Source organism: Hibiscus syriacus, unplaced genomic scaffold (assembly GCF_006381635.1).
Source record: "Hibiscus syriacus cultivar Baekdansim isolate YM2019G1 unplaced genomic scaffold, ASM638163v2 tig00110213_pilon, whole genome shotgun sequence".
Classification (NCBI taxonomy): Eukaryota; Viridiplantae; Streptophyta; class Magnoliopsida; order Malvales; family Malvaceae; genus Hibiscus; species Hibiscus syriacus.
This window is the reverse complement of record NW_024062630.1, coordinates 1,748,829-1,764,259: the sequence shown is the minus strand read 5'-3', so window position 1 is coordinate 1,764,259 and position 15,431 is coordinate 1,748,829. Positions and strand designations below refer to the sequence as shown.

Here is a 15,431-nt window from a genome sequence, read left to right as displayed (position 1 = left end):
TCTATAAACTTGAAATTTTCCCCTTCAACTTCTCATTCTGGGCTTGACTCTCTTGTAACCGCTGCTCTAAAGAATCATTTTCCTTCGATAAAATCTTAACTTGGTGCCTGCTTTGCTTGAGCTCTTCTTGACTCTCTCCGGCTACTCTTTTGAGGCTCGCCACCTCTTGCCTCAATTCGACAGACTGACTCGAGCTAGAACCTACTTGAGCTTTTACCATTCGCTGATAAGTTGACCGAAGATCGTCAAAGTCTAGCCGAAGTTGCTTCTCTACTTTTTCAATTCGATCTGCTCTACTCTTCTGAATGTCAATCTCCAATTCCTTTTGATACACATCATCTTCTAGCTTCTGCAAAGTCATTCTCCATTGTCTCCGTTCTGCTTCGAAATCGCACTTGGCTAACTCTAATGGAGATGGCACCACTCTCAACTGTTCTTCCACCGGCTGAATATTTTCAGGATTCACCATCGGGATATTGTCATTTACTCGACCGCTTCTCCACTGCTCGTACTCTTGAGATAACTCGAGATCATAAGTGAACAGATTCACACGACGAGTTTGCTTCCAAGCCTCAGCAACCCCTTTAACTTTAACCTTATACTGATCTTCTTTGAATGCAAAATCCGATCCTACCAAGTCCCACGTGGCTGGGATGAACTGCCTCGATCCATACTGTCTGGAAACTAGTAGCGGTGCATACCCAACAGAACCCCATATACCTGGCAAAGGAACCCAATCTCGCTCTCCACATCGGTAAAGTATATCCGAAGAGGTATTCCACGAAGCTCGCCACAAAATATCTCCATCTCTGATATCCTTGAAGATGACCATCCATTTTTCTTCCGTAAAACCCCCAGGCCACTCTTTAGAAAGAAAATCTTTCAAAGGCGAAAACCCCTCTAGAAACACTCGTCCTGGTGCTCTTTCAACATGTTTAAAATGATTCAGAATCTACACTAGCAGCAAAGGCGCACATCCTATAAAACGTCCTTCTCCCTCGCGCCTACAAGAACTCAAAGACCGGAACGTCTCAGCTAGAATAGCTGGAACATGATCCACGTGCTTGTCTAATCTTTCAAACAGGTCAACAACTGATACGTCTACATATCCTAGCACTTTTGGAAAAATAACAAGCCCATAAATCCCTAAAGCAAACAAGTCAAGCTTCTTTCTTTTATCAGGATGATGAGCAATTACTTCTTTCAGAGTAGCCCAAGAGATGCACTCACTGTCTCATTTCTTCTTAATGTTTCTGACTACCCAATCTTCACTCATTCCGGTCATCAATAGTAATTTCTTCTTAAATGAAGGAGTGACTGGCAGCTTGGTATATATTCTATCCATTTGGGACCTCGGACAACGGACCAAAGCTTGATACTCCTCTATTGTTGGTGTCAGGTCCACCCTACCAAATGTGAAACAGCTATAAGCCGGATTCCAGAACTGCGCCAATGCTCTAAACAGATTTCGGTCAATAGAAACATCCAGAAGATAAGGAATATCGCCGTACAACTGATAAAACATCTCCTTATCGGCTACTATCCATCTTCCCCATATCTCCTTTAGCTCACTTAGATCATTCTGACGCACGTTGATGTGAGTGTAACCAAATAACTCTGACACATATCCAGGCATCACGCTGTCTCCATTGGTCAATTGGGACTGTTCCGACCACCTCAGAACATCTGCATTGTCCTCAACCTCTTTTTGAACCGTTCGTTCCATATTACTGGCCTTCTATATGGACATCGACCCCAAATCAACACCATGTAATGAAAAATACAATGCGAAACAGAAAAGAAACAAGGCAAAAACAACAAAAGATCGGTTAGTAAACATAAAGCAATTAAGTCGGGATAATAATTTATTCAAGAATCCTACCCACATGCTGGCTACCCAATCATGCTTTATCAGATCCTACCCAACATGATATCTACCCCCATGCTTTGTTATCCATAAAAAGAAATCCTAACTGCATGATATCTAATTCGCATGCTTATTCAAAAATAAACCTAACCGCATGATATCTAGTTCGCATGCATTTATTCAAAAAAACGAAAATAAATGACTCAAAAAAGCTTTTCCTTGTGTACCCTCCTCACGGGATTCTTAAGGTTCGGGTTTGGTTCAACCTAAGTTCAGGCTCTATGTTCACTATATGCCGGGTTAGGTTCTAAAGTAATAGGTTCTCGAATTGTCCTTGCCGGTGCCCCCTTGGGCTGCCGAACCCTCAATCCTGGCCCATCACAAGCTTTAGGGGATCGAGTTCAATTTCGAGGGAACACACCTCCTTATGTCCATGCGGAGGTGATTACCATCACGAGGACCATAAGGCGTGAGTTCCAGGAGCGATCCACTATCCCATGCGGAGGTGAAAACCACACGAGGGCATAGTCTCTCATTCCTACTTAAATAGGACGGAGCGGGGTTTTAGCTCATGTTATGATAATGCAGCTGTGCAGTGTGTGAGGAAAAACGAAAAAACAATCAATAAAAACACTCAAAATTAATTCCTAAAACAAATAATTATTCTGAAACCATTAGCAAACAGATTAGTACAACTATTTAATTGTTAATCGAATTAAATTAAAGAAATCAAAATACAAACAAACAAAAAATTATTAAAAACCAAACAATGGATCAAAAACCAAATTAAATCGAATTTATAATTTTCAATTGCAAAGACAATTAATTAATCGACTATCGGCTTGACTCTCTAAAAAAAGTTCCCCAGCGGAGTCGCCAAGCTGTCGAAACGATTTTTCCCTTAAAAGGTGAAAAGGTAAGATTTTGAAAACCACATTAATTCTTAATTATCTCTTTTTAATTAAAAAAAACAAATGCGATTTAAAAGACCTTTCGTTTCGAAAGGTCTTTGGATTTCCTTTATGATCAAAAAATACGGTTCGAAGAGTCGCCACCAATCTTTGATTAGGGTGTGATTGGGCACCCAAAAATGCTTTGTCATTTTAAATAAAAATTAATTTTAATTAAAACAACAAATTGAGGTCTGCGTTACCAAAATCCGAGTTCAGGAGTCGGTTACGTATGGGGAAGGATTAGCACCCCCACAACGCCCTAAACCGGTACCTAATCGATTAATTAACGTCCTTGCATTGAACTTTACAAATTCGAATTCAATTTGATTTTTGATCCCATAAAATAAAAATGTAAATTTAAAACATTCAAAAGCACTCAAATAAATTAAATTAAAATTACCGAGTCGTTTTAGAAAGACAAAGAATGTTCGATTATTTACAAATGTCGAGACCAGATCTTAAAAGTTATAACAACCTTTTCTCGATAAATTTAAATAAACGAACATTTCCTTTTCTTTCGTTCCCAAATTTTAGGTGACAAATCAATTTTTGGTTTCACTCTCGGGATACACTTTTATTTTAAAATCACTAAAAGCGGACCTCAAATCAGTTATGACTGCCCACTTGAAACAATTTTAAATTAAAAATATATATTACCCTTAATCCAATTATGTCGTATGGTCGAGTTATGAACATGAGGATATCATACAAGTTATGCAAAAAGTATGTCACATGCCAAAAATTAATTAAACAAATATTATAATTAAAAATATCATACAACATTCAATCAAGATAAAATGACTAGTCCTACATGTACGCAAATGAATAAAATGGAACTTAAATTAAGCATTATACTATCTTACCTAAATTAAATATATGAAGTCTAAGCATACAAAACCATAGCATCTAAATATAGCATATAATAAACATCCCCAATGCAAATTCACGTAATTGTTAAAAAGAAATATTCAACATATTACAATTGATATTTACTCAAGTATATTAATTCAAACTTAAACCTAATTATTGAATATATATATATATATATGTTTATTTACACGCATTTGTATCTTAAACATGCATCAATGAATTTACGTACAAAATATTACAAACATCGGGACCATAAAATAACAATTCGCAAGGGATCAAAGCATAAACTTTCAAAGTAATAGGCCAGAAACACAAATAATACAAAATTCGATTTAACAAACCAAATGGACTAAAATCCAACATATAAGAATTTAAAAGGTCTAATATCTAAAGAGCAAAGACTAAGTACAATAAACACTTTAGGACGAGAATTAAATGTGCATAAAGTATACAGACCGAAATAAAATAGGTGCAAAACAAGGTTACAAAATCAGAAACGCGGTGGTTATGGACCAAAATGCATAATATTGGAATATTGAATGGATCATCCCACAGATAAACCACGTGTAAAATGTATGCCCTATACACTACCGTTTCAATGAATTCATATATACAAAATATAGGGTGAAAACTGAACCCTAAATTAATTGCTTTCATTCCCAACCGTAATACCCTCTCATCTTCTCCACTCTCCCTCTCGCCTCTTCTCTCGACCCTCTGTGATAACCCAGGCACGATTCACTTTTCCGACCACTACCGTGGTGGTCACTAGCGATGAAGCACCCGAATCGACCTAATGAGCCTAGACGCCTCCTTCCTCTCTAGCCCTCAACCAAAACGAACGACCAACACCACCTATGGACTCCGACGAGGACCAGAACCGGCGAGATAAGCTAAGTTGAACCTTTCTTTTAACTTTTCTTCTGATTTTGCTTCTAGTCTAAACAAAATTTCAAAACGTATGAAACCAACATGACTCGGTGTTAAACCAATCTCAGACTACGAACCCGAGAGCTTCGCCCCCTAAACACCAAAGAAAAAACAAACCAAACGGGACAGAGACCCAACCTCGATGCAGCAACGACATCGACAATCAATCAAAACAGAACCTGAGGTAAATCTAACTGTCTATTTCTATCTTCCTTACCCTTATTTTCTTCCTAAATAAATACCACATATACAAATAGTTAGTAAAAATAAACAAAATAAGATGAAATACCTCCTTATTAATGCTTGATGTTTTTTGTTGTTGTTTTTGCTTGAAAGAATGCTACTGCCCTTTTGTGAATGATTGATATCCTTGCGATTGTGAGAATGAAAATCAGGAGAGAAAAAAAATGTTTCTTTTTATTGCTTTTCAAATGTTGAACCATAAACTTTTACAAATTCCCCTCTTTCCTTTTCGTTCTCTGTGTAATCTCCTGCTCGTTTTTTTTTGTCTGATCTTTTCCTTCCTCTTTTTTTCTGTTTCTGGTGATTAGTCCCCCATTAAAAACCGACCCCCCCTTTAGTTTCCAGTGGTTAATTACAAATTAAAAAACCAACTTACAGTTTCATATCCCACCCACGATCAAACACCACTTCTCTCCTTCCCACTGGATATTCGTTTGTGTTTTTCCGGAACCCACGTAGACTGGATGCTAGTATAACATGTTGTTTGGATTGATTTGGGCTGCTCTGTCGGGTCATTGGTTTGGGCCTCCAACTGCTCTACTTTGAGTCTGCTCCGATCTAGCCCCGGACAAAACCGAGCATCTACAAGATCAAAGCATAATTGCTTATGTTCGATGTGATGTTCATTGTGAATAGAGAAATGATTTTTAGAGTACATCCAATCAAACTAAAAAACTGTTTTATTACGCATATAAATGACTTATTAGTTATCATGATATTAATATTAAATTGATAAAACATACCTATAACTTATTCTTTGATCGACCAATAATTTATTATCTTGAAGCTCATTTAGAATATCTTGATGATCCAAGTTAGCAACCTATTTATTAAACAAGAAAAATATTTGTATTGACATGTTGAAATTATAATAATAATTTATTTATTTGTTAATTGAAAATTTAAATTATTTAGTTGTGATATAAAAGTGAAATGTCATCTAGAGACGCAAACAAAGAAAAATCAAACGACATCACTCTTACAATTATAAAAGTAATAAATTTAAATCAATTCGAATAAAATTACAATAATACTTTTTTTGGTATTATTTTTCAATTAAATCTCTTTCATTGAATAAAACAAAAAATTATATATACTCATATCAAATCAATTCGAATTAAATATAAATTTTATCTTGAAAAACGACTCAAATAAAATAAACCTAAAATCAAGATTAAATCAAGTATCAAATGAAAGGAACATTTTTATAGAGTTGATTGAAAATCTGATCAAACCCTACCCATTTCCATCCCTAAACGAGTCCCTAATTTCATCCGGCATTCACGTCTTTCTCTTCCTCTTGTACTTCGGGAGAGTTCCTGATTCTCTGCCGCTTTTCTCATCTTCATCTACCAATTTCTTGGTCACGTCTCATTCTCACGCACAATCAGACTCGGGTTACGCTCACCAGCAACAGCCTCCTGACTCGGTTCCTCATCTTTGCCTTCAATCCCACCCTTTGTCCCCCACACTCCTAATTTTCTCTTTCGGCCCTCCTATTTCAAGCGGCAACCGCCGGCACTCGCTAAAACCCTTAACCCGCTATTGAATTCCGGTTTCAAGCTCTTTATTTTGCTTGATTTTAAAAGCTACTTCCTAATTTCACTTTTGCCTCTTGTTTATGCATTCTCTTCTCTACCCTTGAGTGAATGCAAGTTAGGATTTCAAAAATTCTCAATCCCGCCAAAGAATTTGTTTGTTGTTTCCCCTTTGTTGGTAGTTTTTTGAGTTTTACGCTTTGGTTTCAATAGATTTTCACATTATTTGGTTGATGCTGGGGGGACTTAAAGTGAAAAGATATTGTGCAGCTTCCGTGTTGCAGTTTGGCCTCCGTAATCTCTTTCGCCGAATAGCTGTTAGGTTTTCCTACTTAGGTTATTGACTTCCTCCATATTTTAATTTATTTACCTCTTAACTTCTGGGTATAATAGGTAATTCATGTTAGTTATGTTTCATTTGAAGAAATCCAATTTCCTTAGTTACTGGGGATTGAAACTATTGGGGTTCCATTTTGCATGCATCGTAATTTTGTGCTTTTTAACATGTTAGCTGAAGTCTATTTTCATTTCTATTTACAGTTTTGGAGATGAGTGGTATAGAAATTGTGGACTTAACTAGTGATGATGAACTTGAAGAGGTAGATGTGAAACCTGTTAAATTGGAACCTGGTGCTGTTGGGAGCACGGTAAAGCAGCAAAATAACCATAGTGTTCAATCTGTTAATCTTCTTAATTCCAAAACGCAAACTAGAAAACAAGCCTCTGAAGAAAATAAAAGCTCAAATAATGCTTTAAGCACTGGTCAAAGTAGTACTAGTGCTTTGGAGCAATGCCAGTCTCCAGGGGATGATACAGGTGTCTGTTCAACGTCAGTCGTATCTCCAGCGCCAATTTGTCGGCAATTCTGGAAAGCTGGGAGCTACGAAGAAGGGCTTGGTTCCAAGGTCACGCTACAAAGTATGCAGCCATTAGTTACTTTTGCATTGTATCCTTATTGAACCGTGATTCCCAGATTGCAGATGAATCGTTTTACTTATTTGACATTTTTACCTTTTTTAAAATATTATTTTTACGACAGATAGCACAAATTATCTTCATGTGCATCCCTTGTTTCTTCATTCAAATGCCACCTCGCATAAGTGGGCCTATGGTGGTATGTCTAGCTTATGCTGATCATTTTTTGTGCTTCTTACATTTTCATTTGGCAATGACTAGTTTTGCATGATTAAACTGTATTTTGTTTGTTATTGTTTGCAGCTGTTGCTGAACTACTTGACAATGCCATTGACGAGGTGAATTTCAACTTAATTTGTTGGCTGGAGTATATCTATGTTGTTTAATGGTACAAATGCATGGTGTAGGATTATTTTGGAAAACTTTATTATACGATCAAATAATCATAAAACTAGGGTTTAATACTATCATTATTGTGTCTTATTTATAGTAATTGGTCTGAAATTTTGTATGGGATTCCAGCATATTGTGATTTAACAAGGGCATTGATGTATGCTTACAATTGGGAGGTAGATTAGGTTATGAATGTTCATGTGAATTGATCTGTAATGAGGAGATTTAAATTTTCTATTACAATCAATACTTTGAAGTCTTATTAGTGCCAAAGATTTGCTAGACATAATCCAACTAGTATGCCTATAATCATTAAAAACTGGGAACAAGACCAACCTGAATAAAATAAAGGCTGCTATAAAAACCTAATATTTTAATAGATCAAAGCTAATTGTCAATTGTTTTCTAGGCTAGGAAAACCCTTTTTTATATATATTTATTAAAATTATGGTTGACATGTTCAATGACTGAAAACCTAAGCATAGATGAAATTTGTATCACATTATTACCCTATTAATAGCCATTCTGTAGTAAATCTATGCACAGTTAAGTAGATTACTACAATGTTTCCCCAATTTTCTTTCTTCATGATTTCTCACTGTTTTGCACTTCATATCTTATTTCTTTCAAATTGGATAGATCCAAAATGGGGCCACTTTTGTCATTGTAGATAAAACATCAAACCCTAGGGATGGGAGTCCAGCTTTGTTAATTCAAGGTATTTTTCTTGATTTAATAAAAAATGATCATATGCATTTTCATTTATATCCATTTATTTATTTTTTCTTTGTAAAAGTTGTCTAATCAAATATTTGTAACTTGTAACTCTCAAAACTCGATAATTTTCTATTAGATGATGGCGGTGGAATGGGCCCTGATGCAATGCGGCGGTGTATGAGCTTTGGATTTTCAGATAAGAAGTCAAAATCTGCGATTGGACAATGTATAAAACTGTTTTTGTTTGGAATATTTTTTATTCTTTCCTTTTATAGTTATAAAAGTTCTTGCCTTCCAGATGGCAACGGTTTCAAGACTAGTTCTATGAGACTTGGAGCAGATGTGATTGTTTTCAGCCGCCATTTGGATGATAGGTTTGGTTCCTCTACCAAGATCATTCTCTGCCTTGTGCATTAAAATTTTATTCTTGCTAATCTTGTATGTTTTTTTGTTGGTAGAATATTAATGTTTATTTTTGCATGTTGATTTAGATGAAAATATTATCATTTTCATAAATTTCTGATGATTTTGAAAAAATTATGGAACAAACTTAAGTATTACTGGAAATTTTTTGCAATGATAAGGTTCTCAATGGTTTTTTCTTAGAACACGAGGAAATAATCTATATTACTTATAATTTCCCTGACTGAGGTTGGTGTTAAAAGTCATGTAACACCAACTCAGTGAAACTACAAAAAGGGACAAATATAATTACAATATTAAAATTGAAATAATGATATATATGTCTTTTAAAATGTCGTAATATTTTTTAGACCTGTACTGCTACTTTTAAATTGTTAATCCCTTTATTCCTTGATCAGGTCATTGACTCAAAGCATTGGCCTACTGTCTTATTCATTTTTGACAAAGACAGGCTATGACAGAATAATTGTACCTATGGTGAGCATCCTCTTTCCATTGAGTTTATGTTAGTTTCCAATGCATTCTATAAGATCTTTTTGCAAACCGCAGGTGGATTATGAGCTTAATTCATCAAATGGCACGTTGGATGTGTTGCATGGTAGAGAACATTTTGCTTCTAATCTTTCCATTTTGTTACAATGGTCTCCATATTCAACAGAAGCTGAACTTTTGAAGCAAGTAGGTCTTCTACTTTTTTCTTTTTTGTTTTACATTCTTCTTGCAATTGTCAATGATTGTTACTGATGCTAATTGAATTTGTACATCACATTAATATTTGCAAAATTTGGTTTTCAGAAATATCAAGCACGAATATAATGACCTTTAACTCTCAAGAACTAGTTGTTGCTAAATAAATAAGGTGATTTCTAACCACAAGTTGTGATGTTGGAAATGATACCAAACAGTCAAACACTACATCTTAATAATGAGGCTTGAGATAATATGCTTAAATCAAATTGGATACAAAAAAAGAAAAAAAATGGAACATTGTATTTGTTGAATTTAAGGATATTTTCTTTAATGGAATACCACATGATGTAAGCAACTTAATCCTACATCTGAGCTATTTGAGCTTTTCTTGAAAATACTTTAATTGAGCTTTTGCCAGGTGAATACTATATTTGATTTTTAGTTTTTTTACCTTGGCTCGATGACTTGTAAGCCTATTATGTCTTTCTTTTACAGGTTGCTTGTTTGACTTGATTCAACCCATAAAACTAACACCACATTCAAGTAAAGCTTATGTGTTTTTATTGTTTTGATTTTAAGATATTTTGTATTGTTTTCCTCTTAATGTCTTTGAGAGTCATAAAAGTCAATTGCACAAGAGAAAGGGGGTTTACAGTATTTAATTTAAATAATTTCCTAAATTACATTTAATTTGATAAAATATTTTTTTGATAGAAATAGGAGGCCTCATTAAAAACCTCCCTCATAGTGGTTCCTTTCCCGAAAGAAAGAACCAACCAGCGGAAGGAGGAAAAGAGTGCCTAAATTGATTAATATAACAACATTACATAAGACTCAACAATTACACAAGAAAACAGAAACTACAAAAACCGAATAAAACAGCCTAAAACCAAAACCTTACATTCACCCAATCCCTTCCTTTGCTAAACTATCTGCCTCACAATTACAAGCCCTTGGAATCCACCTAACTAAAGACACCTTATCAGAAAAAAGAGACAAAATCTCCTTGACTAGAGAGTTAAAGAAGACAGGAGCCGAAAACGGAGACTGAATCCACTCCACTGCAGACTTACAATCACTTTCAACAATCAACCTACCAACAGAAACCCAAACTGAAGAAAGAAAGATTTCAATGCCTCTTTTAATAGCTTTTAATTCAGCAACTGGAGGGGGGCCTTGACCAATACTTTCCGAAAAAGGCATTAGAGTGCAACAATTCCAATCTCTTAAAATACCACCTATACCTCCGACCAACCCATCAAACCTAACAGCTCCATCAACACCTTGTCTGGGGCACTGGAGATTGGATCATATTGTGTGATATATTTTATCTTTTTGGTCTTTGAAGTTATTTTTGTCTGACTATCTTTGAATGTGCCTCCATCTAACTGCAGTTTGATGACATCGGTTCCCATGGCACAAAAATTATTATCTACAATTTATGGCTCAATAATGATGGGAGTTCAGAGCTAGACTTTGATTCTGATGAAAAGGTTGAATTTTTTTTGCGCATACCGTTCTATCTTTTTCCCAAGATATTTTGCACTGTCTTTCTAATGAAATTTTATGATTCTGGTTGCAGGATATTCGCATTAGTGGAGACACCACAAATGTCAATACACTCCCTGCATGGAAAGCTGTAAATGAGCAACACATTGCTAGACGTTACCATCATTCTCTTCGTGTGAGTATATAGTTTTTGTATATTTTTGTGTTAAACTAACGAGTAAAAGGGTTCATACTTTATTGAGTTTGATTGTCTCACTCTGCAGGTATATTTGTCCATCTTGTATTTGCGAATTCCTGAAACTTTCAGAATAATATTGCGTGGTGAAATTGTTGAGCATCATAACATTGCTGATGATCTGAAATTTATAGAGTATATCTTGTATAAACCACAAAGCTGTGGATCTGTGGAGGTACTATTTACTTGTTCATAGCATTATCATCATTGCTTATCCATGTTTATCTTAATTGGAAACTATCTACCGGAAGTTGCTTGGATGGATATGATTGTATTCCTTGTCGGAATGTTTCTGACTTTTACCATGTATTACATTTCTACTTTCTGGTTTAACTGCAGGGTGCAGTTGTATCTACAATTGGTTTCCTTAAAGACGCTCCTCAAGTTAATATCCATGGATTTTGTGTCTATCACAAGAACCGTCTAATTCTGGTAACTTTCATAAAAATATTTTACCTTTCTTAAACGGTTTTCTTTGTTAATGTTGGGGATGAAACATGCAAATGACTAATGGTGTAACTTCATTTGGTTAAATAAACTAACATATCTTTTGTTACTGCTATGTGTGAAAATGCTGTTCATTTGTAGTTTTCCTAGAAAACATAATGCTTCTGACTTTCGAGCATGTTATGAGTGGCGGAGTTAGATATGGACTCTAGTATAGAAACAGTTTGTTTTCTGGCAACCTAGAATGATAATAGGTTAAAATCAGAAACTTAATAAAAAGTTTAAAATAGCTTCTGACCTGTGAAGTGCATGACTGTCCAACTTATAAATAACTCATTTCTATTTTTTCTTAAACAAAATTGTCATTTTTGTCTTATGACCAGGAATTTACTAGGTTCTGGGATACTTTATCATTAGTTATTTTCCGTTGCTATATGATGCGTCTGTGCCTAGATATCTTTGAGTCTCCTTGTGATTTGTATTACATGCCCTCTTGGATGTCTTTAAGGAGGTTCTGCCCCACACAATTTATTTACATGTTTGTTTCAAGTGACTATTTGTGGAATCTTAAAGTCTTTTCTTTTCCCTTTTGCAGCCATTTTGGCATGTTGTTAGCTATTCTGACAGTAGGGGTAGAGGTGTGGTTGGTAAGAATGTATTAACTCATTGACATTTGATTCTTTTTTTCTTCATTTAATTATGCGTTTAAGTCTCAGGAAAAAGTATTATTTTATTCTTTCAGGTGTTTTGGAAGCTAATTTTGTTGAGCCAACGCATAACAAACAAGATTTTGAGAGAACTTCCCTTTTTCAGAAGCTTGAAACTCGCTTGAAGGAAATGACATGGGAATACTGGTAATCTATTCTTTAATGACTGAGGGATGTTGGGTATAAATGATCATCCCAAAATTAGGGTGATTGAATTTAATAATTACATCAGAGTTTGTTAGTAATGTGAGAATCCTACAGGGCACTAATCTTAAATCATTGCGGTGAAAATATCACTGCCTTAAGAAGTGATTTGATTCCCATCCAAAAGGATCACTAATGGCAAAGTAATCTTCAATGATAATTTTTCACTAACTTGTCCCAAGAAGATAGGAAAAAACATGTGAAAAAATGCTACCTAATTCTTGGCAAACCTCTAAACTTGGCCAAAAAGGTTGAGGTTTGTGTTTAAGGTGAAGTAGTTTTGTTGCTAATGGTGTATTTTTATGCACCAATATTTTATGTAGAGAAAATTTTTGGATACCAAGAAAAAAGTGAATTTTGTTCCTAATGATCTTTTCCTACATTGCCAAATATTGTAGTTTTTTTTATTTATCAAATGACAAATATTGTAGCTTATGATCACTAGTAATTTACAATGTCATACACAACATTGTAATATAAAATCACTAGTGATCAAATGACCTTAATAATCTTATTACTATAGTGATCTCACAAGTGATACCAAATGCTACCTAAGCCACATGTATACTTCCATGGCTTCTTGTTTCTCCCACTTAAAGTTTTATTATTGGTTTTCCTCCTATCTAATTAGTCTTGCAATTCCTTTTGCTCTAATAATCTATCAAGAGGTTTACCATGGATGTTTATGGTAGGAAGTTCACATTTCCATGTTTTTTTGTATGTTTGGGATAAAAACTATGTACTTCACTGTTTCTATGCAACTGCTCAATTTGATGGTTTGAAAAAAATGATTTTGAAGTGTAGATTTTGGCTCATGTATTGTGCCATCTTTGCCTATTTTCCATGTGATCCTTGATGTCTTTTGATGATGGTCTCTTCATGAGATTTTAAGATCATGCTCATCATAGATGCCTTAAGCACATTATTCTGTCTGGCAGGGATTATCATTGCGGACTAATTGGATATCAGATCAAGAAAAAGTCTCGGCCACCGGCATCTCATGTTTCATCTCATTTTACCGGACAGAGCAATGTACAAGAATATGTTGGCTTCAATCAAACTTATATGGTTTCTGATAGAGCAAAAGGACGACGTGTAGATGTTGCAGAGCAGTCAATCCCCATCTCTCATGGAAGAAGCATGCAAGGTACTATATCAATCTTCTTTTGGTACTAATATGAAGGATTTTTTAACCTTAACTCACGGTGCCTTGTGGTTAAACAGGATTGCCTATAAAAAGGAAGGGACAGGTTGACTTGGTAAAAATTGAAATTGTGAAACGCCAAGCAGGGACATGTGCCAACACACCTAAGGTCTGTGTAGGAAGCATGCTCTTGCATTGCTAGATTATTAGAAATTCAAAGAGGAGGTTCATTTGCTAAAACATGCAACTTAATTTACTGTTATCTAGTTCAATGGAAGCATGACTCTGTCCATGCATGCAAATCTTTCCAGGCTTCCTGCTCATTGTATGATTGCTTCCCAGTCCTGAATTGTACTATATTTCGCTGGTTACGACTTACATGGAATTCAGTAGCATTTATCAGTTCCATCTTTCTTTACATAGGTGTTTGGGAACTTGGTTTTCTTTTGCTGACTCATAGTGCGTGTATATATGTATATATATCAGTTTCATTAATATAACGGATTCTAATTGCTAATGTTCTGCGTGCCTTTTTTTCTTATTGGTCTAGTCTCTCAATGCTACTGCAAATCACTTGAAAGATCAAGAAACCCAAAACTTGATGCAAGAAAACAGGAAACTTCATGCAAAGTGAGTAGATTATTTTGACATGTTTTTTATTAGTTCGTGAAAGATATCAATTTAATATGCATAGATTTTCACATGTACTTAATAAGCAGTCATTAGTCTCAAAATTTAGCCCAACAATCATCTGGTAGCTGACTGCTGGAAATTACTTGTGTTTTTTAGATGCTTGGAGTATGACAAGAGAGGGGAAGAACTGACAGTCAAGGTATCAAATGGTTGTTGGTTTATGAAATCTTGCATCACTCTGCACTTTAACGAAACCTAACCTAACTTGTGCAGGTAGAAAAGCTTAGGAATGAAATGGTAAAGGTTCAGTGCGAGTATGAACGGTTGATGGAGGAACTGAAGTCCCTGGAAGTCGTCAAGGATGAAAAGGATGTAAATGTGTAAATCAACTTTAGTTCTAATCATTCAATTCTTTCATTTGTATGTTGTATCTCTGTGTATCCACTGATCTCAACTTAGGGGTTGGGGTTGATAGGCTATAACAGCTTCAAAGCGGGAGTTAGGGCGGGCTTGACTGGGGTTGGCCGTTCATTGTCATACAACTAGTTTTGGTTCAGGTTATTTGGTATTTGAATTATTTTAGGTTCTCTTAGCATGTTTTTAGATTCGGGTAATTCTTACATCATCTTTTATTTAAATTTACAATGAACAGGACAATATCTTTTTTACTTATGGTTTAAATCAAGTGCCCCTTGATCTCGGATAGAATTGAAAATAAAGAAGTGGATTTAAAAGATTTCATATATTAGAATTTGTGGAGATGGGTAAAGAAGATGCATCAATGTCATAGGTTGGTGCTGAAATTTATTTTTAGGTGTTAGGGAGGGTGTTGCAAGTGGGGGAGCTATAGGGAAGAAGGTCTATCTCCATCGATCCCTTGAGAAAGGAAGGTAATCGTAGTCAGATGTAACATCGAAGGGCAGTTTAAGTTGGCATCAAGAAACGTACAAGATGCGGGGAAGGATCGGTCGAACAAATTGATATATTAACAGTGGTTGCCCTTGCCAATAGGC

The 15,431-nt window shown here is 35.3% G+C and overlaps 1 protein-coding gene across 3 annotated transcripts in view; it reads left to right on the top strand.

Annotated features, from left to right (window-relative positions):
• Positions 1-14,988, top strand: part of LOC120113899 (protein MICRORCHIDIA 6-like) — a 34,539-nt gene extending 19,551 nt beyond the window's left edge. The window contains exons 1-20 of one of the 3 annotated variants that reach the window (XM_039134955.1): positions 6,112-6,737; positions 6,942-7,319; positions 7,441-7,515; positions 7,620-7,654; positions 8,349-8,427; positions 8,563-8,652; positions 8,725-8,800; positions 9,248-9,326; positions 9,399-9,527; positions 10,934-11,032; positions 11,122-11,223; positions 11,312-11,458; positions 11,623-11,715; positions 12,326-12,377; positions 12,473-12,584; positions 13,580-13,788; positions 13,866-13,954; positions 14,336-14,415; positions 14,575-14,617; positions 14,692-14,988. In XM_039134955.1, the coding sequence (XP_038990886.1) occupies positions 6,635-6,737; positions 6,942-7,319; positions 7,441-7,515; positions 7,620-7,654; positions 8,349-8,427; positions 8,563-8,652; positions 8,725-8,800; positions 9,248-9,326; positions 9,399-9,527; positions 10,934-11,032; positions 11,122-11,223; positions 11,312-11,458; positions 11,623-11,715; positions 12,326-12,377; positions 12,473-12,584; positions 13,580-13,788; positions 13,866-13,954; positions 14,336-14,415; positions 14,575-14,617; positions 14,692-14,802 (2,181 nt within the window). In that variant the 5' untranslated portion in view covers positions 6,112-6,634 and the 3' untranslated portion in view covers positions 14,803-14,988. Of the gene's footprint in view, positions 1-6,111; positions 6,738-6,935; positions 7,320-7,440; positions 7,516-7,619; positions 7,655-8,348; positions 8,428-8,562; positions 8,653-8,724; positions 8,801-9,247; positions 9,327-9,398; positions 9,528-10,933; positions 11,033-11,121; positions 11,224-11,311; positions 11,459-11,622; positions 11,716-12,325; positions 12,378-12,472; positions 12,585-13,579; positions 13,789-13,865; positions 13,955-14,335; positions 14,416-14,574; positions 14,618-14,691 lie in introns of those variants that run through there. The other 2 variants (XM_039134956.1, XM_039134957.1) reach the window with 2 other exon arrangements.
• Positions 14,989-15,431: the final 443 nt, after the last annotated feature.